We start from the raw sequence: 26,431 nt of genomic DNA, 5'->3' as shown, positions 1-26,431 counted from the left end.
GCTACTTTTAAGAATCTAAAATATAAAATATAATTGGATTTGTTGAACACTTGTTTGGTTGAACACTTGTTTGGTTACTACACGATTCCATATGTGTTATTTCATAGTTTTGATGTCTTCACTATTATTCTACAATGTAGAAAACAGTAAAAATAAAGAAAAAACCTTGAATGAGAAGGTGGTTCCAAACCTTTGACTGGTACTGTAGTCTATATAGGAGATACTATATAGGAGATATATAGGAGATATATACTATTTGAAATGGAAATGCTTGTGATTCTGTCTGTCTGGCAGCCTTGAAGGAGGAACCACTGGGCGCTGGGTTCAGAGACTCCCCATGGGGGAAGAAATATGAGGACGCACACAGGAGAGGAGAGTCCCATGGAGATTTGCGCATGAGTGCACACACACACACACACACACACACACACACACACACACACACACACACACACACACACACACACACACACACACACACACACACACACACACACACACACACACACACACACACACACACACACACACACACACACACACACAGAGGACGTTGTTCTCGGGGGGGGGGGGGGGGGGGGCAGATAGGAAAAATGTATCCCACAGGACTCACATCACCGTAGCCATGTCAATATTACTGGATGGGAATGAATTGGTCATGGCATGCAGCAAAACCTCAGGGTATCAAGGTACTGAGTAGTGGCAGAGTAGTCCCTATTTGGTGGACTAATACAGGGCCCAGAGGGCTCTATATAGGGAATAGGGTTAGAGACACAGGGCTCTATATAGGGAATAGGGTTAGAGACACAGGGCTCTATATAGGGAATAGGGTTAGAGACACAGGGCTCTATATAGGGAATAGGGTTAGAGACACAGGGCTCTATATAGGGAATAGGGTTAGAGACACAGGGCCCTATATAGGGAATAGGGTTAGAGACACAGGGCTCTATATAGGGAATAGGGTTAGAGACACAGGGCTCTATATAGGGAATAGGGTTAGAGACACAGGGCTCTATATAGGGAATAGGGTTAGAGACACAGGGCTCTATATAGGGAATAGGGTTAGAGACACAGGGCCCAGAGGGCTCTATATAGGGAATAGGGTTAGAGACACAGGGCCCAGAGGGCTCTATATAGGGAACAGGGTTAGAGACACAGGGCCCAGAGGGCTCTATATAGGGAATAGGGTTAGAGACACAGGGCTCTATATAGGGAATAGGGTTAGAGACACAGGGCTCTATATAGGGAACAGGGTTAGAGACACAGGGCTCTATATAGGGAATATGGTTAGAGACACAGGGCTCTATATAGGGAATAGGGTTAGAGACACATGGCTCTATATAGGGAATAGGGTTAGAGACACAGGGCTCTATATAGGGAATAGGGTTAGAGACACAGGGCTCTATATAGGGAATAGGGTTAGAGACACAGGGCTCTATATAGGGAACAGGGTTAGAGACACAGGGCTCTATATAGGGAATAGGGTTAGAGACACAGGGCTCTATATAGGGAACAGGGTTAGAGACACAGGGCTCTATATAGGGAATAGGGTTAGAGACACAGGGCTCTATATAGGGAATAGGGTTAGTGACACATGGCCCAGAGGGCTCTATATAGGGAATAGGGTTAGAGACACAGGGCTCTATATAGGGAATAGGGTTAGAGACACAGGGCTCTATATAGGGAATAGGGTTAGAGACACAGGGCTCTATATAGGGAATAGGGTTAGAGACACAGGGCTCTATATAGGGAATAGGGTTAGAGACACATGGCTCTATATAGGGAATAGGGTTAGAGACACAGGGCTCTATATAGGGAATAGGGGTAGGGGACACAGGGCTCTATATAGGGAATAGGGTTAGAGACACAGGGCTCTATATAGGGAATAGGGTTAGAGACACAGGGCTCTATATAGGGAATAGGGTTAGAGACACAGGGCTCTATATAGGGAATAGGGTTAGAGACACAGGGCTCTATATAGGGAATAGGGTTAGAGACACAGGGCTCTATATAGGGAACAGGGTTAGAGACACAGGGCTCTATATAGGGAACAGGGTTAGAGACACAGGGCTCTATATAGGGAATAGGGTTAGAGACACAGGGCTCTATATAGGGAATAGGGTTAGAGACACAGGGCTCTATATAGGGAATAGGGTTAGAGACACAGGGCTCTATATAGGGAACAGGGTTAGAGACACAGGGCTCTATATAGGGAATATGGTTAGAGACACAGGGCTCTATATAGGGAATAGGGTTAGAGACACATGGCTCTATATAGGGAATAGGGTTAGAGACACAGGGCTCTATATAGGGAATAGGGTTAGAGACACAGGGCTCTATATAGGGAACAGGGTTAGAGACACAGGGCTCTATATAGGGAATAGGGTTAGAGACACAGGGCTCTATATAGGAAATAGGGTTAGAGACACATGGCCCAGAGGGCTCTATATAGGGAATAGGGTTAGAGACACAGGGCTCTATATAGGGAATAGGGTTAGAGACACAGGGCTCTATATAGGGAATAGGGTTAGAGACACAGGGCTCTATATAGGGAATAGGGTTAGAGACACAGGGCTCTATATAGGGAATAGGGTTAGAGACACAGGGCTCTATATAGGGAATAGGGTTAGAGACACAGGGCTCTATATAGGGAACAGGGTTAGAGACACAGGGCTCTATATAGGGAATAGGGTTAGAGACACAGGGCTCTATATAGGGAATAGGGTTAGAGACACAGGGCTCTATATAGGGAACAGGGTTAGAGACACAGGGCTCTATATAGGGAATAGGGTTAGAGACACAGGGCTCTATATAGGGAATAGGGTTAGAGACACAGGGCTCTATATGGGGAACAGGGTTAGAGACACAGGGCTCTATACAGGGAATAGGGTTAGAGACACAGGGGCTCTATATAGGGAATAGGGTTAGAGACACAGGGCTCTATATAGGGAATAGGGTTAGAGACACAGGGCTCTATATAGGGAACAGGGTTAGGGGTTATAGGGCTCTATATAGGGAATAGGGTTAGAGACACAGGGCTCTATATAGGGAATAGGGTTAGAGACACAGGGCTCTATATAGGGAATATGGTTAGAGACACAGGGCTCTATATAGGGAATAGGGTTAGAGACACAGGGCTCTATATAGGGAATAGGGTTAGAGACACAGGGCTCTATATAGGGAATAGGGTTAGAGACACAGGGCTCTATATAGGGAATAGGGTTAGAGACACAGGGCTCTATATAGGGAATAGGGTTAGAGACACATGGCTCTATATAGGGAACAGGGTTAGAGACACAGGGCTCTATATAGGGAATAGGGTTAGAGACACAGGGCTCTATATAGGGAATAGGGTTAGAGACACAGGGCTCTATATAGGGAATAGGGTTAGAGACACAGGGCTCTATATATGGAATAGGGTTAGAGACACAGGGCTCTATATAGGGAATAGGGTTAGAGACACATGGCTCTATATAGGGAATAGGGTTAGAGACACAGGGCTCTATATAGGGAATAGGGTTAGAGACACAGGGCTCTATATAGGGAATAGGGTTAGGGGACACAGGGCTCTATATAGGGAATAGGGTTAGAGACACAGGGCTCTATATAGGGAATAGGGTTAGAGACACAGGGCTCTATATAGGGAATAGGGTTAGAGACACAGGGCTCTATATAGGGAATAGGGTTAGAGACACAGGGCTCTATATAGGGAATAGGGTTAGAGACACAGGGCTCTATATAGGGAACAGGGTTAGAGACACAGGGCTCTATATAGGGAATAGGGTTAGAGACACATGGCTCTATATAGGGAATAGGGTTAGAGACACAGGGCTCTATATAGGGAATAGGGTTAGAGACACAGGGCTCTATATAGGGAATAGGGTTAGAGACACCGGGCCCTATATAGGGAACAGGGTTAGGGGACATAGGGCTCTATATAGGGAATAGGGTTAGAGACATAGGGCTCTATATAGGGAATAGGGTTAGAGACACAGGGCTCTATATAGGGAACAGGGTTAGAGACACAGGGCTCTATATAGGGAATAGGGTTAGAGACACAGGGCTCTATATAGGGAATAGGGTTAGAGACACAGGGCTCTATATAGGGAACAGGGTTAGAGACACAGGGCTCTATATAGGGAATAGGGTTAGGGGACACAGGGCTCTATATAGGGAACAGGGTTAGAGACACAGGGCTCTATATAGGGAATAGGGTTAGAGACACAGGGCTCTATATAGGGAATAGGGTTAGAGACACAGGGCCCAGAGGGCTCTATATAGGGAATAGGGTTAGAGACACAGGGCCCAGAGGGCTCTATATAGGGAATAGGGTTAGAGACACAGGGCTCTATATAGGGAATAGGGTTAGAGATACAGGGCTCTATATAGGGAATAGGGTTAGAGACACAGGGCTCTATATAGGGAATAGGGTTAGGGGACACAGGGCTCTATATAGGGAACAGGGTTAGGGGACACAGGGCTCTATATAGGGAATAGGGTTAGAGACACAGGGCTCTATATAGGGAATAGGGTTAGAGACACAGGGCTCTATATAGGGAATAGGGTTAGAGACACATGGCTCTATATAGGGAATAGGGTTAGAGACACAGGGCTCTATATAGGGAATAGGGTTAGAGACACAGGGCCCAGAGGGCTCTATATAGGGAGTAGGGTTAGAGACACATGGCTCTATATAGGGAATAGGGTTAGAGACACAGGGCTCTATATAGGGAACAGGGTTAGAGACACAGGGCTCTATATAGGGAATAGGGTTAGAGACACAGGGCTCTATATGGGGAATAGGGTTAGAGACACAGGGCTCTATATAGGGAATAGGGTTAGAGACACAGGGCTCTATATAGGGAATAGGGTTAGAGACACAGGGCTCTATATGGGGAATAGGGTTAGAGACACATGGCTCTATATAGGGAATAGGGTTAGAGACACAGGGCTCTATATAGGGAATAGGGTTAGAGACACAGGGCTCTATATAGGGAATAGGGTTAGAGACACAGGGCTCTATATAGGGAATAGGGTTAGAGACACATGGCTCTATATAGGGAATAGGGTTAGAGACACATGGCTCTATATAGGGAATAGGGTTAGAGACACAGGGCTCTATATAGGGAATAGGGTTAGAGACACAGGGCTCTATATAGGGAATAGGGTTAGAGACACAGGGCTCTATATAGGGAATAGGGTTAGAGACACAGGGCTCTATATAGGGAATAGGGTTAGAGACACAGGGCTATATATAGGGAATAGGGTTAGAGACACAGGGCTCTATATAGGGAATAGGGTTAGAGACACAGGGCTCTATATAGGGAATAGGGTTAGAGACACAGGGCTCTATATAGGGAATAGGGTTAGAGACACAGGGCTCTATATAGGGAATAGGGTTAGAGACACAGGGCTCTATATAGGGAATAGGGTTAGAGACACAGGGCCCTATATAGGGAATAGGGTTAGAGACACAGGGCTCTATATAGGGAATAGGGTTAGAGACACATGGCTCTATATGGGGAATAGGGTTAGAGACACATGGCTCTATATAGGGAATAGGGTTAGAGACACAGGGCTCTATATAGGGAATAGGGTTAGAGACACAGGGCTCTATATAGGGAATAGGGTTAGAGACACAGGGCTCTATATAGGGAATAGGGTTAGAGACACAGGGCTCTATATAGGGAATAGGGTTAGAGACACATGGCTCTATATAGGGAATAGGGTTAGAGACACAGGGCTCTATATAGGGAATAGGGTTAGAGACACAGGGCTCTATATAGGGAATAGGGTTAGAGACACATGGCTCTATATAGGGAATAGGGTTAGAGACACAGGGCTCTATATAGGGAACAGGGTTAGGGGACACATGGCTCTATATAGGGAATAGGGTTAGAGACACATGGCTCTATATAGGGAATAGGGTTAGAGACACATGGCTCTATATAGGGAATATGGTTAGAGACACAGGGCTCTATATAGGGAATAGGGTTAGAGACACAGGGCTCTATATAGGGAATAGGGTTAGAGACACAGGGCTCTATATAGGGAATAGGGTTAGAGACACAGGGCTCTATATAGGGAATAGGGTTAGAGACACAGGGCTCTATATAGGGAATAGGGTTAGAGACACAGGGCTCTATATATGGAATAGGGTTAGAGACACAGGGCTCTATATAGGGAATAGTGTTAGAGACACAGGGCTCTATATAGGGAATAGGGTTAGAGACACAGGGCTCTATATAGGGAATAGGGTTAGAGACACATGGCTCTATATAGGGAATAGGGTTAGAGACACATGGCTCTATATAGAAAATAGGGTTAGAGACACAGGGCTCTATATAGGGAATAGGGTTAGAGACACAGGGCTCTATATAGGGAATAGGGTTAGAGACACAGGGCCCAGAGGGCTCTATATAGGGAATAGGGTTAGAGACACAGGGCTCTATATAGGGAATAGGGTTAGAGACACAGGGCTCTATATATGGAATAGGGTTAGAGACACAGGGCTCTATATAGGGAATAGTGTTAGAGACACAGGGCTCTATATAGGGAATAGGGTTAGAGACACAGGGCTCTATATAGGGAATAGGGTTAGAGACACATGGCTCTATATAGGGAATAGGGTTAGAGACACATGGCTCTATATAGAAAATAGGGTTAGAGACACAGGGCTCTATATAGGGAATAGGGTTAGAGACACAGGGCTCTATATAGGGAATAGGGTTAGAGACACAGGGCCCAGAGGGCTCTATATAGGGAATAGGGTTAGAGACACAGGGCTCTATATAGGGAATAGGGTTAGAGACACAGGGCTCTATATAGGGAATAGGGTTAGAGACACAGGGCTCTATATAGGGAATAGGGTTAGAGACACAGGGCTCTATATAGGGAATAGGGTTAGAGACACAGGGCTCTATATAGGGAATAGGGTTAGAGACACAGGGCTCTATATAGGGAATAGGGTTAGAGACACAGGGCTCTATATAGGGAATAGGGTTAGAGACACAGGGCCCTATATAGGGAACAGGGTTAGAGACACAGGGCTCTATATAGGGAACAGGGTTAGAGACACAGGGCTCTATATAGGGAATAGGGTTAGAGACACAGCCCTGGTTTGTTCACCTCTCTGTCCTGAACCTGGCTGTGTGTAAAGCTCATTTCCATGTATAAGCAGGCTACTTACTGTCACAGTCCATGACCTGACTTCCCATTCGTATTGTAACAGCCCAAGAGCAACAGTAGAGGTCAACCGTAGAGATCAACAGTAGAGGTCAACCGTAGAGGTCAACAGTAGAGGTCAAATGGTTTGAAAAGCTGTTCTCTATATTTTCTATTCTGCTTCTACCTGCGTCCCAAATGGCACCCCATTCGAACCAGGGATGGAAGGACTGTACTGTATAGGTTATAGGGTCCCATTTGGGATGGAAGATCTATACTGCCATCCTGAGGCCTGGACTCAGACCAGGTCAAGCTGGGTTTGATCTGATAGGCCCTGGTCTAAAGTAGTGTACTACATAGGGAATAGTGTTCCATTTAGAGTACCGTGTTCTTGTCACCTTTCCTTATTACACCCAGCTGTCCTCAGCATTATCGTCATGATAATGGCCTTTTAGGATATGACCTATTCTTTCTTATTGACTAAACAGCTTTGAAAGCTTATCATTTTAAGGTAAAGGGCTGTGGGCGCTGAGAGACACTGTCTAGGGATAGGCTGTGAGCCTGATGTGTGGCTGGCTGGCTGGCTGGCTGGCTGGCTGGGTGGCTGGCTGGCTGGCTGGCTGGCTGGGTGGCTGGGTGGCTGGCTGGCTGGGTGGCTGGCTGGCTGGCTGGGTGGCTGGGTGGCTGGCTGGCTGGGTGGGTGGGTGGCTGGGTGGCTGGCTGGCTGGCTGGCTGGCTGGCTGGCTGGCTGGCTGGCTGGGTGGGTGGGTGGGTGGGTGGGTGGCTGGCTGGCTGGCTGGCTGGCTGGCTGGCTGGCTGGCTGGCTGGCTGGCTGGCTGGCTGGCTGGCCGATATAGCTGTAACTACAGCCATCCAGGACAACAACAGCCTGTTTAATTATTCACACTGGACTCCGAGGCAGCAGGCGATACGAAGGGCTGATCAACGAGGGAACCAGAGCATGGCTTGTCTGTATACTCTCTGCCTGGCTGTAAGGGAAGATGTAATCAATGGTCTCTTAGTGGTGGAGGAGAAGAAACAATGAATCTCCCTAATGGCAGCCGGGACAATTACCAGAGCCGTTTAGGCATGACCCTGTTTCTCACTGCCTGTTCCCCCATCTCCAGACAGAGGGGCTGGACTAGGTCCCCGTACCCCAGACAGAGGGGCTGGACTAGGTCCCCGTACCCCAGACAGAGGGGCTGGACTAGGTCCCCGTACCCCAGACAGAGGGGCTGGACTAGGTCCCCGTACCCCAGACAGAGGGGCTGGACTAGGTCCCCGTACCCCAGACAGAGGGGCTGGGGAGTAGGAACACTGGCTCACTGGGCCGTGATCTGGTCTGATAACTAGCCTCCCGGGTGGCGCAGTGGTCTAGGGCACTGCATCGCAGTGCTAGCTGCGCCACCAGAGTCTCTGGGTTCGCGCCCAGGCTCTGTCGCAACCGGGAGGTCCGTGGGGCGACGCACAATTGGCATAGCGTCGTCCGGGTTAGGGAGGGTTTGGCCGGTAGGGATATCCTTGTCTCAGTATGTAAAATGTAATAAAATGTATGCACTCTACTGTAAGTCGCTCTGGATAAGAGCGTCTGCTAAATGACTAAAATGTAAAAATGTAAAATGTAAATAACTGGGTAGCTCCTTGGGGAGTCTGGAGCTCTGCTAACAGGTTGGTTACTATCTGATAGGAAAGACAGAGGGAGAGATATGAGGATGAGCGGGGAAGGAGTGGATGGATTGATGGATTGATGGAGGGATGGAGGAATGGATTGATGGATAGATGGATGGATGGAGGGATGGTTTGTATTGGGGATTTTCCAGTACATATGTGCCCATTTTACATTTCATAGTAGTCAGCAGGATAAGTGCACTCTATGTGTGTGTCTGGGTCATTAGACACCATTAGACATGCACCTGTATGGGTAGTAGACATGTCTATTTATTTTTGTACCATTGCTATGGCTGTAATGTTTCTATGCACTAATGTGAAACCAAGCTAAAATTAGTGCACGGCAAAAAGATAACGGTGGCTAAATGCCAGAGGGGATGAACCATTACCATAAAGAGGAGTTACTATGTGTGTGATGTAAGGATGAAACCTGTATAAAAAGTGTTGCCAAGGCTGGAGAGGGTGATGCTTCATGGACCAGCTCGGCTTATATTACTTTGTAATAAAGTCTAATTGAACTCACAGGCTCCGGTATTTGAGAAATATTATTGACTGAATATGTCTACGACAATTGATGGATGGATGGATAGATTGAGGGAGGGATGGATTGATGGCTGAATTGATGGCTGGATGGAGGGATGGATTGACAGACAGAAAGACAGGTGAGTGATTGTCAGGTACAGTAGGGTGTGTTACCTTGGAGCTGAGGAGGAGTGGATGGATGGAGCGACAGAGATATGAGTGAGGACTGGAGAGATGGATGACTGAGTGTTCAGTACAGTAGTGTAGACTGTGTTATATTACCTTAGTGCTGTCCCACTCCTGAGCGTTGATCTGTGTTCTGACTAGCTCGTAGGACGGCTCCATGGTATCAGTAGAGGGTTTACGGTAACCTGGTATAACGTTGTACAGCTGGAAGCCAAACGTCACCAGCCAACTGTTGACATCTGGGGAAGAGGGATGAGATAAATACATGTCAAACACGTCAAATACACAGTACAGGCTTATCATTATCATACACACATACCACAATGTATTGTAGATCACTCTAGCAGTTCTCAATGAGGAATGGTCTTTTTCTAGTATGTTCTAAATAGACCAAACATTTAGGTAATGACATCATAATGACCGGTAATGACATCATAATGACAGGTAATGACATCATAATGACCGGTAATGACATCATAATGACAGGTGTAATCATACACACATACCACAATGTATTGTAGACCCTGGAAACACTTTGACCCGAGGAGCCAAACCTGCTGCAGAGAATAGCTAGTACACACTAGAAGGCTGTCCAAAGATCCACTCCATGCTTACAGTCAGGACACTTGATTGGTCTCAGGCCTTGGACTAGCTAGCTGTGATTATTACTTGAATAGCGCTGGAGACATCTTCAGGAGAAGAGACGATATGATGATTCATCTCCTATAGTCTTACATGTGCAGGACAGCTCACCCAGTTGGGTGGCTGTTATTAAAACACAGGTGACACCTCTCAGAGAGAGCCCGTCATAAACATCATTAAACATTAACCTGGTCTACACAGCTGCGTTTTATATAGTAGCTTTTCCACCAAACTGTGTTTTTCTTACATGTCTTAATAAGGTGACAAAGGGCTTCAAATCACATCCCCAAAAGAGCTTCAAAATTCATTCCAGAAACAGCTTTCAATCACATCCCAGAAACAGCTTTAAATCACATCCCAGAAATAGCTTTCAATCACATCCCAGAAACAGCTTTCAATCACATCCCAGAAACATCTTTAAATCACATCCCAGAAACAGCTTTAAATCACATTCCAGAAACAGCTTTAAATCACATCCCAGAAACAGCTTTAAATCACATCCCAGAAACAGCTTTCAATCACATTCCAGAAACAGCTTTAAATCACATTCCAGAAACAGCTTTAAATCACATCCCAGAAACAGCTTTCAATCACATCCCAGAAACATCTTTCAATCACATTCCAGAAACAGCTTTAAATCACATTCCAGAAACAGCTTTAAATCACATCCCAGAAACAGCTTTCAATCACATTCCAGAAACAGCTTTCAATCACATTCCAGAAACAGCTTTAAATCACATTCCAGAAACAGCTTTAAATCACATTCCAGAAACATCTTTAAATCACATCCCAGAAACAGCTTTCAATCACATTCCAGAAACAGCTTTAAATCACATTCCAGAAACAGCTTTCAATCACATCCCAGAAAGAGCATAAAAGTGGGACTGAAGCAGAGTAGAGTCAACCCCCTCCAATAGCTCTATTCGACATGGGCAGTAGAGTTATTCTCTGGGTTCCACGTTAGGCACCTCTTCAGTTATTCTCTGGGTTCCACGTTAGGCACCTCTTCAGTTATTCTCTGGGTTCCACGTTAGGCACCTCTTCAGTTATTCTCTGGGTTCCACGTTAGGCACCTCTTCAGTTATTCTCTGGGTTCCACGTTAGGCACCTCTTCAGTTATTCTCTGGTGCATTGTGGCACCTCGTCAGTTATTCTCTGGGTTCCACGTTAGGCACCTCTTCAGCTATTCCCGGCTGCATTGTGGCACCTCGTCATGGGCAGTAGAGTTATTCTCTGGGCTCCACGTTAGGCACCTCTTCAGCTATTCACGGCTGCATTGTGGCACCTCGTCATGGGCAGTAGAGTTATTCTCTGGGTTCCACGTTAGGCACCTCTTCAGTTATTCTCGGCTGCATTGTGGCACCTCGTCATGGGCAGTAGAGTTATTCTCTGGGTTCCACGTTAGGCACCTCTTCAGCTATTCCCGGCTGCATTGTGGCACCTCGTCATGGGCAGTAGAGTTATTCTCTGGGCTCCACGTTAGGCACCTCTTCAGCTATTCACGGCTGCATTGTGGCACCTCGTCATGGGCAGTAGAGTTATTCTCTGGGTTCCACGTTAGGCACCTCTTCAGTTATTCCCGGCTGCATTGTGGCACCTGACAGAGCTGTTTTAAATAAGGATTTTTTTTGTTTGAAGACAGTGAAAGGACCCAGGTAATCAGCTGAATGGAATGGAAATGTCAGCGCCATCAATCACAATACAGCCTGAGAAACCTCTCTGGTGAGGCAGCTACGGCTCCGTTCCAAATGGAACCCTGTTCACTATATAGTGCACTACTTTTGACCAGTACTACTTCATGTAGGGAATAAGGTGCCATTTTGGGATGCACATTTTCTCTAACAGGAAGAAATCACTGTGGTTAAATCTAACAGGCTACTTAAGCATTCCTCCTTCAGTCACGCAGTCTAATGGAGGACCATAGAGCTGATATGAGATCTGTTGAAAGGTCTCTGACATGCTCCTTCAGTCTAATGGAGGACCATAGAGCTGAACTGAGATCTGTTGAAAGGTCTCTGACATGCTCCTTCAGTCTAATGGAGGACCATAGAGCTGATCTGAGATCTGTTGAAAGGTCTCTGACATGCTCCTTCAGTCTAATGGAGGACCATAGAGCTGAACTGAGATCTGTTGAAAGGTCTCTGACATGCTCCTTCAGTCTAATGGAGGACCATAGAGCTGATCTGAGATCTGTTGAAAGGTCTCTGCCATGCTCCTTCAGTCTAATGGAGGACCATAGAGCTGAACTGAGATCTGTTGAAAGGTCTCTGACATGCTCCTTCAGTCTAATGGAGGACCATAGAGCTGATCTGAGATCTGTTGAAAGGTCTCTGACATGCTCCTTCAGTCTAATGGAGGACCATAGAGCTGATCTGAGATCTGTTGAAAGGTCTCTGACATGCTCCTTCAGTCTAATGGAGGACCATAGAGCTGAACTGAGATCTGTTGAAAGGTCTCTGACATGCTCCTTCAGTCTAATGGAGGACCATAGAGCTGAACTGAGATCTGTTGAAAGGTCTCTGACATGCTCCTTCAGTCTAATGGAGGACCATAGAGCTGATCTGAGATCTGTTGAAAGGTCTCTGACATGCTCCTTCAGTCTAATGGAGGACCATAGAGCTGATCTGAGATCTGTTGAAAGGTCTCTACCATGCTCCTTCAGTCTAATGGAGGACCATAGAGCTGATCTGAGATCTGTTGAAAGGTCTCTGACATGCTCCTTCAGTCTAATGGAGGACCATAGAGCTGAACTGAGATCTGTTGAAAGGTCTCTGACATGCTCCTTCAGTCTAATGGAGGACCATAGAGCTGATCTGAGATCTGTTGAAAGGTCTCTGCCATGCTCCTTCAGTCTAATGGAGGACCATAGAGCTGATCTGAGATCTGTTGAAAGGTCTCTGACATGCTCCTTCAGTCTAATGGAGGACCATAGAGCTGAACTGAGATCTGTTGAACGGTCTCTGACATGCTCCTTCAGTCTAATGGAGGACCATAGAGCTGATCTGAGATCTGTTGAAAGGTCTCTGACATGCTCCTTCAGTCTAATGGAGGACCATAGAGCTGAACTGAGATCTGTTGAAAGGTCTCTGACATGCTCCTTCAGTCTAATGGAGGACCATAGAGCTGATCTGAGATCTGTTGAAAGGTCTCTGCCATGCTCCTTCAGTCTAATGGAGGACCATAGAGCTGAACTGAGATCTGTTGAAAGGTCTCTGACATGCTCCTTCAGTCTAATGGAGGACCATAGAGCTGAACTGAGATCTGTTGAAAGGTCTCTGACATGCTCCTTCAGTCTAATGGAGGACCATAGAGCTGATCTGAGATCTGTTGAAAGGTCTCTGACATGCTCCTTCAGTCTAATGGAGGACCATAGAGCTGAACTGAGATCTGTTGAAAGGTCTCTGACATGCTCCTTCAGTCTAATGGAGGACCATAGAGCTGATCTGAGATCTGTTGAAAGGTCTCTGACATGCTCCTTCAGTCTAATGGAGGACCATAGAGCTGAACTGAGATCTGTTGAAAGGTCTCTGACATGCTCCTTCAGTCTAATGGAGGACCATAGAGCTGAACTGAGATCTGTTGAAAGGTCTCTGACATGCTCCTTCAGTCTAATGGAGGACCATAGAGCTGAACTGAGATCTGTTGAAAGGTCTCTGACATGCTCCTTCAGTCTAATGGAGGACCATAGAGCTGATCTGAGATCTGTTGAAAGGTCTCTGACATGCTCCTTCAGTCTAATGGAGGACCATAGAGCTGATCTGAGATCTGTTGAAAGGTCTCTGACATGCTCCTTCAGTCTAATGGAGGACCATAGAGCTGATCTGAGATCTGTTGAAAGGTCTCTGACATGCTCCTTCAGTCTAATGGAGGACCATAGAGCTGATCTGAGATCTGTTGAAAGGTCTCTGACATGCTCCTTCAGTCTAATGGAGGACCATAGAGCTGATCTGAGATCTGTTGAAAGGTCTCTGACATGCTCCTTCAGTCTAATGGAGGACCATAGAGCTGATCTGAGATCTGTTGAAACGTCTACTCTGTGGTATTGACAGCTATTTGCCACACTTTAAATGAATGATAAAAACCCATTGCTTCCTGAAGAAGTAAAGTAGTGTGCTGATCCTGAATCAGTTTAGTCTTTTAGATCATAATGAAATGATAATGGAATGAACAGGGGGACCTCCAACTCTGACAAGCGTTATCAACGAGGGCCAATGTCCTTACATACAGACAGACAGACAGTCCAAAACAACCACATCAAAACAGTTGTCTTACTGTAAACCAGAACAGTAGTCTTACTGTAAACCAGAACAGTAGTCTTACTGTAGACCAGAACAGTTGTCTTACTGTAGACCAGAACAGTTGTCTTACTGTAGACCAGAACAGTAGTCTTACTGTAAACCAGAACAGTTGTCTTACTGTAGACCAGAACAGTTATCTTACTGTAAACCAGAACAGTTATCTTACTGTAAACCAGAACAGTTGTCTTACTGTAAACCAGAACAGTTGTCTTACTGTAGACCAGAACAGTTATCTTACTGTAAACCAGAACAGTAGTCTTACTGTAAACCAGAACAGTTATCTTACTGTAAACCAGAACAGTTATCTTACTGTAGACCAGAACAGTTATCTTACTGTAAACCAGAACAGTTGTCTTACTGTAGACCAGAACAGTAGTCTTACTGTAAACCAGAACAGTAGTCTTACTGTAGACCAGAACAGTTGTCTTAATGTAGACCAGAACAGTTGTCTTACTGTAGACCAGAACAGTTGTCTTACTGTATACCAGAACAGTTGTCTTACTGTAGACCAGAACAGTAGTCTTACTGTAAACCAGAACAGTTGTCTTACTGTATACCAGAACAGTTGTCTTAATGTAGACCAGAACAGTTATCTTACTGTAGACCAGAACAGTTGTCTTACTGTATACCAGAACAGTAGTCTTACTGTAGACCAGAACAGTAGTCTTACTGTATACCAGAACAGTAGTCTTACTGTAAACCAGAACAGTAGTCTTACTGTAGACCAGAACAGTTATCTTACTGTAAACCAGAACAGTAGTCTTACTGTAGACCAGAACAGTAGTCTTACTGTAAACCAGAACAGTAGTCTTACTGTAAACCAGAACAGTAGTCTTACTGTAAACCAGAACAGTAGTCTTACTGTAGACCAGAACAGTAGTCTTACTGTAAACCAGAACAGTAGTCTTACTGTAAACCAGAACCCCCCCCTCCCTCCCTCCCTCCCCCCCCTCCCTCCCTGCCTCCCTCCCTGCCTCCCTCCCTCCCCCCCTCCCTCCCCCCTCCCTCCCTCCCCCCCCCTCCCTCCCTCCCTCTCTCCCTCCCTCTCTCCCTCCCTCCCCTCCCTCCCTCCCTCCCTCCCTCCCCCCCTCCCTCCCTCCCTCCCTCCCTCCCTCCCTCCCCAGACTGACCTGTCATGTAACACTTGGTCTCCAGGCTGTTGCTGAGAGGGTTGTTGTTCTTGAACATGTACAGGTTGAAAGGTACTATGTTGTTAGCGTTCAGCCTGCTCCACACCTCGTGGTCCGGCGTGGTCCATCGCCCGGCCAGGGTGTCATAGTCCCTCCGGCCCATGTGTACCAGGCGGCTCAGGGGCTCATACAGACCCCCCTGGTACCCCAGGATGAGGTGGAAGCTTGGGTTGGAGTCCAGGTACACCTCCCCGAAAGCAGTGTGGAGGATCTGCTTGATCATCAGGCCAGAGCCACTGAAATAAAGCACAACAAAATGAGTCCAAGGGTACGTCCTTAATGACACTCCGTTCCCTATATAGCGTACACCTGTTCCTCCATTCAAATGATGTTCTTTGAAGAGCAGCAATCATTTTGGACAAATTACGTCACTGTATAAAACAAGAAACAGAAACACTATTGTACACACTGAGACAATTAAGGAATCATCAAATATACACAGTCAAACGTTTGGACACACCTACTCAAGGGTTTTTCTTCATTTTTACTATTTTCTACAATGTAGACTAATAGTGGAAACAACAAGTCTATGAAATAACACATATGGAATGTATGTAGTAACCCAAACAAGTGTTAAACAAATTCTTCAAAGTAGCCACCCTTTTTGCCTTGATGACAGCTTTGCACACTCTTAGCATTCTCTCAACCAGCTTCACGAGGTAGTCACCTGGAATGCATTTCAATTAACAGGTATGAATGGTTAAAAGTTCATTTGAAGTTAATCAGTTGTGTTGTGACAAGGTAGGGGTGGTATACAGAAGATAGCCCTATTTGGTAAAAGACCAAGTCCATATTATGGCAAGAACAGCTCAAATAAGCAAAGAGAAATGACAGTACATCATTACTTTAAGACATGAAGGTCAGTCAATCTGGAAAATTTCAAGAACTTTGAACGTTTCTTCAAGTGCAGTCGCAAAAACCATCAAGCGCTATGATGAAACTGGCTCTCATGAGGACTGACACAAGAAAGGAAAACCAAGAGTTACCTCTGCTGCAGAGGATAAGTTCATTAGAGTTACCAGCCTCAGATATTGCAGCCCAAATAAATGCTTCACAGAGTTCAAGAAACCGACACATCTCAACATCAACTGTTCAGAGGAGACTGTGTGAATCAGGCCGTCATGGTCGAATTGCTGCAAAGAAACCACTAATAAAGGACACTACTGAGAAGAAGAGACTTGCTTGGGCCAAGAAACACGAGCAATGGACATTAGACCGGTGGAAATCTGTCCTTTGGTCTGATGAGTCCAAATTTGAGAATTTTGGTTCCAACCTCCGTGTCTTTGTCAAACGCAGAGTTGGTGAACGGATGATCTCTGCATATGTGGTTTCCACCGTGAAGCATGGAGGAGGAGGTGTGATGGTGTGGGGGTGCTTTGCTGGTGGAACTGTCAGTGATTTATTTAGAATTCAAGGCACACCCTAACCAGCATGGCTCCCACAGCATTCTGCAGTGATACGCCATCACATCTGGTTTGCGCTTAGTGGGACTATCATTTGTTTTTCAACAGGACAATGACCCAACACACCTCCAGGCTGTGTCAGGGCTATTTGACCAAGAAGGAGAGTGATGGAGTGATGCATCAGATGACCTGGCCTCCACATTCACATAACCTCAACCCAACTGAGATGGTTTGGGATGAGTTTTATAAAAACATTTTATTTATTTATTTTACCCTTATTTTACCAGGTAAGTTGACTGAGAACATGTTCTCATTTACAGCAACGACCTGGGGAATAGTTACAGGAGAGAGGAGGCTGAATGAGCCAATTGGAAGCTGGGGATGAATAGGTGACCGTGATGTTATGAGGGCCAGATTGGGAATTTAACCAGGACACCGGGGTTAACACCCCTACTCTTACGATAAGTGCCACGGGATCTTTAGTGACCACAGAGAGTCAGGACACCCGTTTAACGTCCCTTCCAAAAGACGTTGGACCGCAGAGTGAAGGACAAGCAGCCAACAAGTGCTCAGGATATGTGGGAACTCCTTCAAGATTATTGGAAAAGCATTCCAGGTGAAGCTGGTTGAGAGAATGCCAAGAGTGTGCAAAGGTATCATCAAGACAAAGGGTGGCTACTTTGAAGAATGTAAAATATAAGATATATTTTGATTTGTTTAACACTTTTTTGGTTACTACATGATTCCCTGTGTGTTATTTCATAGTTGTGATGTCTTCACTATTATTCTACAATGTAGAAAATAGTAAAAAATAAAGTGTCCAAACTTTTGACTGGTATGGTATATATATACATATTTTTATTCTTTATTTGTACGTTTTCAAGTTTGAGAAAATAGAGACATTTACATTAATACCACAGAGATAAAACAATATTAGACTTCTATTGAGTCAAAAGTGAACTTATTCTCCCATTGACATCATGACTAAGTTAAGATTTCCCCCCCCCACCCCACCCCCCAATAATCACCTGAAGACGGCCTGCGGCGTGCCGATTGTATCACACGCTACATAAAACTCATCCCCACTACTGAGCTCCATGGAGAACAGGTGTCCCTGCAGGTCGTAGTAGAGGGAAGAGATCTCTGAGCTGGTGTGGTTGTACATGTGAGTGACCCGGGTGGGACTGGACAGGTCAGCATAGAAGAACTGGAGGTGGTGACCCAGACTGGACCTGGATGAGACCCTACGACCCAGACCATCGTACCGGTAGCGGATAGTCCAGCCGCTCACCCGGTTGTAGACCTTGACAAGAAACATATCAATCAATAAAACAGGAAATAACAGTTGCTATATTTGATGAACACCTTTTATACCACACTTGAGGACACCTTATGTTAAAAGATTTACCTTACTTTAAAAAGATTTACCTTTTACCTTACGTTAAAATATTCGCCTTACGTTAAAAAGATTTACCTTACGTTAAAAGATTTGCCTTACTTTAAAAAGATTTACCTTTTACCTTACGTTAAAATATTCGCCTTACGTTAAAAAGATTTACCTTACGTTAAAAGATTTGCCTTACGTTAAAAAGATTTACCTTACGTTAAAAAGATTTACCTTACGTTAAAAAGATTTACCTTTTACCTTACGTTAAAAGATTTACATTGCGGTAAAAATATTTACCTTACGTAAAAAATATTTACCTTACGTTAAAAGATTTACCTTACGTTAAAAAGATTTACCTTACGTTAAAAGATTTACCTTACGTTAAAAAGATTTACCTTACGTTAAAAGTACATTAAAAACAAAGTGTGAATAAAAGGAATCAGAAGACCATAGGGAGCAGAACAGATCACACCGAGCATTGGCTAGCAGGAACATATTCAAGGATAGAGCATTGGCTAGCAGGAACATATTCAAGGATAGAGCATCGGCTAGCAGGAACATATTCAAGGACAGAGCATCGGCTAGCTGGAACATATTCAAGGATAGAGCATTGGCTAGCAGGAACATATTCAAGGATAGAGCATTGGCTAGCAGGAACATATTCAAGGATAGAGCATTGGCTAGCAGGAACATATTCAAGCACTGAGCATTGGCTAGCAGGAACATATTCAAGGATAGAGCATTGGCTAGCAGGAACATATTCAAGCACTGAGCATCGGCTAGCAGGAACATATTCAAGGATAGAGCATTGGCTAGCAGGAACATATTCAAGGATAGAGCATTGGCTAGCAGGAACATATTCAAGGATAGAGCATTGGCTAGCAGGAACATATTCAAGGATGGAGCATTGGCTAGCAGGAACATATTCAAGGATAGAGCATTGGCTAGCAGGAACATATTCAAGGATAGAGCATCGGCTAGCTGGAACATATTCAAGCACTGAGCATCGGCTAGCAGGAACATATTCGAGGATAGAGCATCGGCTAGTTGAAACATATTCAAGCACAGAGCATCGGCTAGTTGAAACATATTCAAGGACAGAGCATCGGCTAGCAGGAACATATTCAAGCACAGAGCATCGGCTAGTTGAAACATATTCAAGGACAGAGCATCGGCTAGCAGGAACATATTCAAGCACAGAGCATCGGCTAGTTGAAACATATTCAAGGACAGAGCATCGGCTAGCAGGAACATATTCAAGGACAGAGCATCGGCTAGCAGGAACATATTCAAGGACAGAGCATCGGCTAGCAGGAACATATTCAAGCATAGAGCATCGGCTAGCAGGAACATATTCAAGCATAGAGCATCGGCTAGCAGGAACATATTCAAGCACAGAGCATCGGCTAGCAGGAACATATTCAAGCATAGAGCATCGGCTAGCAGGAACATATTCAAGCAAAGAGCATCGGCTAGCAGGAACATATTCAAGCACAGAGCATCGGCTAGCTGGAACATATTCAAGCACAGAGCATCGGCTAGCAGGAACATATTCAAGCACAGAGCATCGGCTAGCAGGAACATATTCAAGCACAGAGCATCGGCTAGCAGGAACATATTCAAGCACAGAGCATCGGCTAGCAGGAACATATTCAAGCACAGAGCATCGGCTAGCAGGAACATATTCAAGCACAGAGCATCGGCTAGCAGGAACATATTCAAGCACAGAGCATCGGCTAGCAGGAACATATTCAAGCACAGAGCATCGGCTAGCAGGAACATATTCAAGCACAGAGCATCGGCTAGCAGGAACATATTCAAGGAGAGAGCATCGGCTAGCAGCAACATATTCAAGGCTGGAGCATCGGCTAGCAGGAACATATTCAAGGATGGAGCATTGGCTAGCAGGAACATATTCAAGGATAGAGCATTTGCTAGCAGGAACATATTCAAGGATAGAGCATCGGCTAGCTGGAACATATTCAAGCACAGAGCATCGGCTAGCAGGAACATATTCAAGCACAGAGCATCGGCTAGCAGGAACATATTCAAGCACAGAGCATCGGCTAGCAGGAACATATTCAAGCACAGAGCATCGGCTAGCTGGGAGAGTTTTGAGCTGTTTTTGAAAGTGTCCACTGTGTGTGTCCTATGTGTGGTTTTATAAAGCATCAACTGTGTTGGAGTGTTGTAGCTAATCTTACCTTAACCAGTAGTCCAGGGGAGCTGTACTCAAAGAATTCATTCCCTCTCTGCTTCAGAAAGCCGTCCTCGTCCATGCGGTACTGGACGTCTCCCAGCCTGGTGATGCGGTCTCGGAGGTCGTAACGTAGCGGCGTGAGGCGGGCGCTGTTCCCGGGGCTCAGCAGGTGAAGGTTACCGTTCAGGTCGTAGCTGTAACGCCACAGTGGCTTGTCGTTGATGGACACTACCTGGAGCTGCCCATCAGCGTCGTATTCATAGGTATACCGAGTGGTGTTGGCATACGGACCCACCTTAGAGAAACAAAACATGAATTGGTCAATCAATCGGTCAATCAATCTATAGGTGGTGGCATACGGACCCACCTTAGAAATCCTGACTTAATCAATCAATCAAATCAATCAATCAAATGTGATTATAATTAAGCAATAAGGCCGGAGGGGGTGCGGTGTACGGCCAATATACCACGGCTAAGGGCTGTTCTTAGGGACGACACAACGCTGAGTGCCTGGACACAGCCCTTAGCCGTGGTATATTGGCCATATACCACAAACCCCCTGAGGTGCCTTATTGCTGTTATAAACTGGCTACCAACGTAATGAGCAGTAATATACCCAGTATGGTATATGGTCTGATATACCACGGATTTCAGCCGATCAGAATTCAGGGCTCGAACCACCCGGTTTATTAATTCCTATATACAATAACATGTTTCATGAAATGAGTCCGGTAAGATGAACCCATCTTAGAACATTTAGAATATAGAACACATTTGGCAGCAGGTAGCCTAGCGTTTAAGATCGTTGAGCCAGTAACCAAAAGGTTGCTTGTTCGTTTTCCCGAGCCAACTAGTTGAAGAAATGTGCTCTTGAGCAAGGCTAAATGACTCACTACTGTAGTGTCTCTGGATAAGAGAGTCTGTTACATGACTCACTACTGTAGTGGCTCTGGATCAGAGAGTCTGCTAAATGACTCACTACTGTAGTGGCTCTGGATCAGAGAGTCTGCTAAATGACTCACTACTGTAGTGTCTCTGGATCAGAGAGTCTGCTAAATGACTCACTACTGTAGTGGCTCTGGATCAGAGAGTCTGTTAAATGACTCACTACTGTAGTGGTTCTGGATCAGAGAGCCTGTTAAATGACTCACTACTGTAGTGACTCTGGATCAGAGTGTCTGTTAAAGGACTCACTACTGTAAGTGTCTCTGGATAAGAGAGTCTACTAAATGACTCACTACTGTAGTGGCTCTGGATCAGAGAGTCTGCTAAATGACTCACTACTGTAGTGACTCTGGATCAGAGTGTCTGTTAAAGGACTCACTACTGTAAGTGTCTCTGGATAAGAGAGTCTACTAAATGACTCACTACTGTAGTGGCTCTGGATCAGAGAGTCTGCTAAATGACTCACTACTGTAGTGGTTCTGGATAAGAGAGTCTGCTAAATGACTCACTACTGTAGTGACTCTGGATAAGAGTCTGCTAAATGACTCACTACTGTAAGTGTTTCTGGATCAGAGAGTCTGTTAAAGGACTCCCTACTCCCTACTCTCCGCTGTGCAATCCGGTTTCCGAGCCGGTCACGGGTGCACCTCAGCCACGCTCAAGGTACTAAACGATATCATAACCGCCATCGATAAAAGACAGTACTGTGCAGCCGTCTTCATCGACCTGGCCAAGGCTTTCGACTCTGTCAATCACCATATTCTTATCGGCAGACTCAGTAGCCTCGGTTTTTCTAATGACTGCCTTGCCTGGTTCACCAACTACTTTGCAGACAGAGTTCAGTGTGTCAAATCGGAGGGCATGTTGTCCGGTCCTCTGGCAGTCTCTATGGGGGTACCACAGGGTTCAATTCTCGGGCCGACTCTTTTCTCTGTATATATCAATGATGTTGCTCTTGCTGCGGGCGATTCCCTGATCCACCTCTACGCAGACGACACCATTCTGTATACTTCTGGCCCTTCCTTGGACACTGTGCTATCTAACCTCCAAACGAGCTTCAATGCCATACAACACTCCTTCCGTGGCCTCCAACTGCTCTTAAACGCTAGTAAAACCAAATGCATGCTTTTCAACCGTTCGCTGCCTCCACTCGCCCGCCCGACTAGCATCACCATCCTGGACGGTTCCGACCTAGAATATGTGGACATCTATAAGTACCTAGGTGTCTGGCTAGACTGCAAACTCTCCTTCCAGACTCATATCAAACATCTCCAATCCAAAATCAAATCTAGAGTCGGCTTTCTATTTCGCAACAAAGCCTCCTTCACTCACGCCGCCAAACTCACCCTAGTAAAACTGACTATCCTACCGATCCTCGACTTCGGCGATGTCATCTACAAAATAGCTTCCAATACTCTACTCAGCAAACTGGATGCAGTTTATCACAGTGCCATCCGTTTTGTTACTAAAGCACCTTATACGACCCACCACTGCGACCTGTATGCCCTAGTCGGCTGGCCCTCGCTACATGTTCGTCGTCAGACCCACTGGCTCCAGGTCATCTACAAGGCTATGCTAGGTAAAGTGCCGCCTTATCTCAGTTCACTGGTCACGATGGCTACACCCACCCGTAGCACGCGCTCCAGCAGGTGTATCTCACTGATCATCCCTAAAGCCAAAACCTCATTTGGACGCCTTTCCTTCCAGTTCTCTGCTGCCTGCGACTGGAACGAATTGCAAAAATCTCTGAAGTTGGAGACTTTTATCTCCCTCAACAACTTTAAACATCTGCTATCTGAGCAGCTAACCGATCGCTGCAGCTGTACATAGTCCATCGGTATATAGCCCACCCAATTTACCTACCTCACCCCCCATACTGCTTTTATTTATTTACTTTTCTGCTCTTTTGCACACCAGTATCTCTACTTGCACATGATCATCTGATGATTTATCACTCCAGTGTTAATCTGCTAAATTGTAATTATTCGATTTATTGCCTACCTCCTCATGCCTTTTGCACACATTGTATATATATATTCAATTTTTTTCTACCATGTTATTGACTTGTTTATTGTTTACTCCATGTGTAACTCTGTGTTGTTGTCTGTTCACACTGCTATGCTTTATCTTGGCCAGGTCGCAGTTGCAAATTACAACTTGTTCTCAACTAGCCTACCTGGTTAAATAAAGGTGAAATAAAAAAAGAAAAAAGAAAAAGTGGCTCTGGATCAGAGAGTCTGTTAAATGACTCACTACTGTAGTGTCTCTGGATCAGAGAGTCTGCTAAATGACTCACTACTGTAGTGGCTCTGGATCAGAGAGTCTGCTAAATGACTCACTACTGTAGTGGCTCTGGATCAGAGAGTCTGCTAAATGACTCACATGTAAACTGTTAGAACTGTGTTCTGATTCTGTTATATATTTCAAATGTGTTCTGATTCAACTGTCTACTTGTCTGTTTAATCCTGTGAGTGACTCTTGGGAGATGACCTCAAAGAGATCCTAAACAACACAGAACGAGCTAACCAGACCAACCTTGAGTTCCTTGGCGACCACGCGTCCCATGTTATCATACTGCACCATCATCCAGTACATGAGTGACCTGAAGATCTCGTACTGGACTTCCTTCACGCGGCCGTAGGCATCGAAGTGTTTGGTGTGTGTCATCACGGCCGTGGTGATTATCTGGTTGATGTCGTAGTAGATGACCCCGAACTTCCCAAACTGCTCCGTCTTCCCCGACACGTCATCGTAGCGATACAGGTCGATGGGGAGAGGCGTCTCGTTGATTACCGCTTGCATGCTGGTGACCCGGAAGCTGTTGTCATAGACGTAGTCGAAGCGTGCGTTGACCATCCCCTCTTCGCTGAACCTAAAGATCTGCCTGTCGATGAGTGGGCCGATCTGACGGTACCTGTAGTGTAGTGAACATTACTGTTAGTCCAGTCCATGTTTTTATTATGTTTCTGACTGATACAGTCAGTACTCCAGTCCATGTTTTTATTATGTTACTGACTGATACAGTCAGTACTCCAGTCCATGTTTTTATTATTATACTGACTGATACAGTCAGTACTCCAGTCCATGTTTTTATTATGTTACTGACTGATACAGTCAGTACTCCAGTCCATGTTTTTATTATGTTTCTGACTGATACAGTCAGTACTCCAGTCCATGTTTTTATTATGTTTCTGACTGATACAGTCAGTACTCCAGTCCATGTTTTTATTATGTTACTGACTGATACAGTCAGTACTCCAGTCCATGTTTTTATTATGTTTCTGACTGATACAGTCAGTACTCCAGTCCATGTTTTTATTATTATACTGACTGATACAGTCAGTACTCCAGTCCATGTTTTTATTATGTTACTGACTGATACAGTCAGTACTCCATTCCATGTTTTTATTATGTTACTGACTGACTCAAGAGTGTGCAAAGCTGTCATCAAGGCAAAGGGTGGCTACTTTGAAGAATCACAAATATAACATATCGTTTGATTTGTTTAACAAAATGTTGGTTACTTCATGATTCCATATGTGTTATTTCATAGTTTTGATGTCTTAACTAATATTCTACAATGTAGAAAATAGTAAAAATAAAGAAAAACCCTTGAATGTGTGTCCAAACTTTAGACTGGTACTGTATATATCTGCATGTACCAAGATGTTCAAATAACCCTAACCCTAAACTAACTCAACCCAACCCTAACCCAACCCAACCCTAACCCAACCCAACCCAACCCAACCCTATCCCTAACCTAAACCCAACCCTAACCCTAACCCAACCCTAACCCAACCCTAACCCTAACCTAACCCTAACCTAATTCTAACCTAACCCAGCCCTAACCTAATTCTACCTTAACCCTAACCTAACCCAACCCTAATCCTAACCCAACCCGATTCTTAACACAACCCCAATCCAACCCTAACCCAACACAACCCCAACCTAACCTTAACCTAATCCTAACCCAAGCAACCCTAACCCAACTCTAATCCTAAATTAATCCTAACCTAACCCTAACCCAACCCTAACCTAACCCAACCCTAGCCTAAACCAATCCTAAACCAACCCTAACCTAACCCTAACCCAACCCTAACCTAACCCAACCTAACCCTAACCTAATTCTAACCCTAACCTAATCCAAACCCTAATCCAAACCAACCCTAATCCTAACCCAACCCTAACCTAACCCTTACATAATCCTAACCCAACCCTAACCCAACCCTAATCCTAATCCTAACCCTAACCCAACCCCAACCCATCCCTAACCTAATCCTAACCCAACCCTAACCATACCCAACCCTAACCCCAACCTAACCCAACACTAACCCAACCCTAACCTAACCCTAACCCAACCCAACCCTAACCCAACCCCAACCCTAACCTAACCCCAACCCTAACCTAACCCCAACCATAACCTAACCCTAACCTAACCCTAACCTAACCCTAACCCAACCCTAACCCAACCCTAACCTAACCCTAGCCTAAACCAATCCTAAACCAACCCTAACCTAACCCTAACCCTAACCCAACCCTAACCCAACCCTAACCTAATTCTAACCTAATTCTAACCTAATTCTAACCTAACCCTAACCCTAACCTAATCCTAACCTAATCCCTAATCCAAACCAACCCTAATCCTAACCCAACCCTAACCTAACCCTAAAATAATCCTAACCCAACCCTAACCCAACCCTAATCCTAATCCTAACCCAACCCCAACCCTAACCCTAACCCTAACCCAACCCAACCCTAACCTAATCCTAACCCAACCCTAACCAAACCCAACCCTAACCCAACCCTAACCCCAACCCCAACCCTAA

At 45.3% G+C, this 26,431-nt stretch overlaps 1 protein-coding gene across 1 annotated transcript in view; it reads right to left on the bottom strand.

Moving 5' to 3' along the window:
* The window catches only part of LOC120018906 (teneurin-4-like), a gene marked incomplete at its 5' end in the record, with an annotated part of 135,502 nt that overhangs the window by 11,434 nt on the left and 97,637 nt on the right, over window positions 1-26,431 (bottom strand). The window contains 6 exons of the mRNA XM_038962126.1: window positions 8,239-8,465; window positions 9,637-9,779; window positions 15,611-15,906; window positions 18,102-18,376; window positions 20,665-20,955; window positions 24,141-24,519. Of these exons, the coding sequence (XP_038818054.1) occupies window positions 8,239-8,465; window positions 9,637-9,779; window positions 15,611-15,906; window positions 18,102-18,376; window positions 20,665-20,955; window positions 24,141-24,519 (1,611 nt within the window). The remainder of the gene's footprint in view (window positions 1-8,238; window positions 8,466-9,636; window positions 9,780-15,610; window positions 15,907-18,101; window positions 18,377-20,664; window positions 20,956-24,140; window positions 24,520-26,431) is intronic.

The sequence above is a fragment of the Salvelinus namaycush genome, chromosome 23, assembly GCF_016432855.1.
Source record: "Salvelinus namaycush isolate Seneca chromosome 23, SaNama_1.0, whole genome shotgun sequence".
In the NCBI taxonomy this organism is placed as follows: Eukaryota; Metazoa; Chordata; class Actinopteri; order Salmoniformes; family Salmonidae; genus Salvelinus; species Salvelinus namaycush.
The sequence above is the reverse complement of the archived record's forward strand: the minus strand, read 5'-3'. Positions and strand labels throughout refer to the sequence as shown.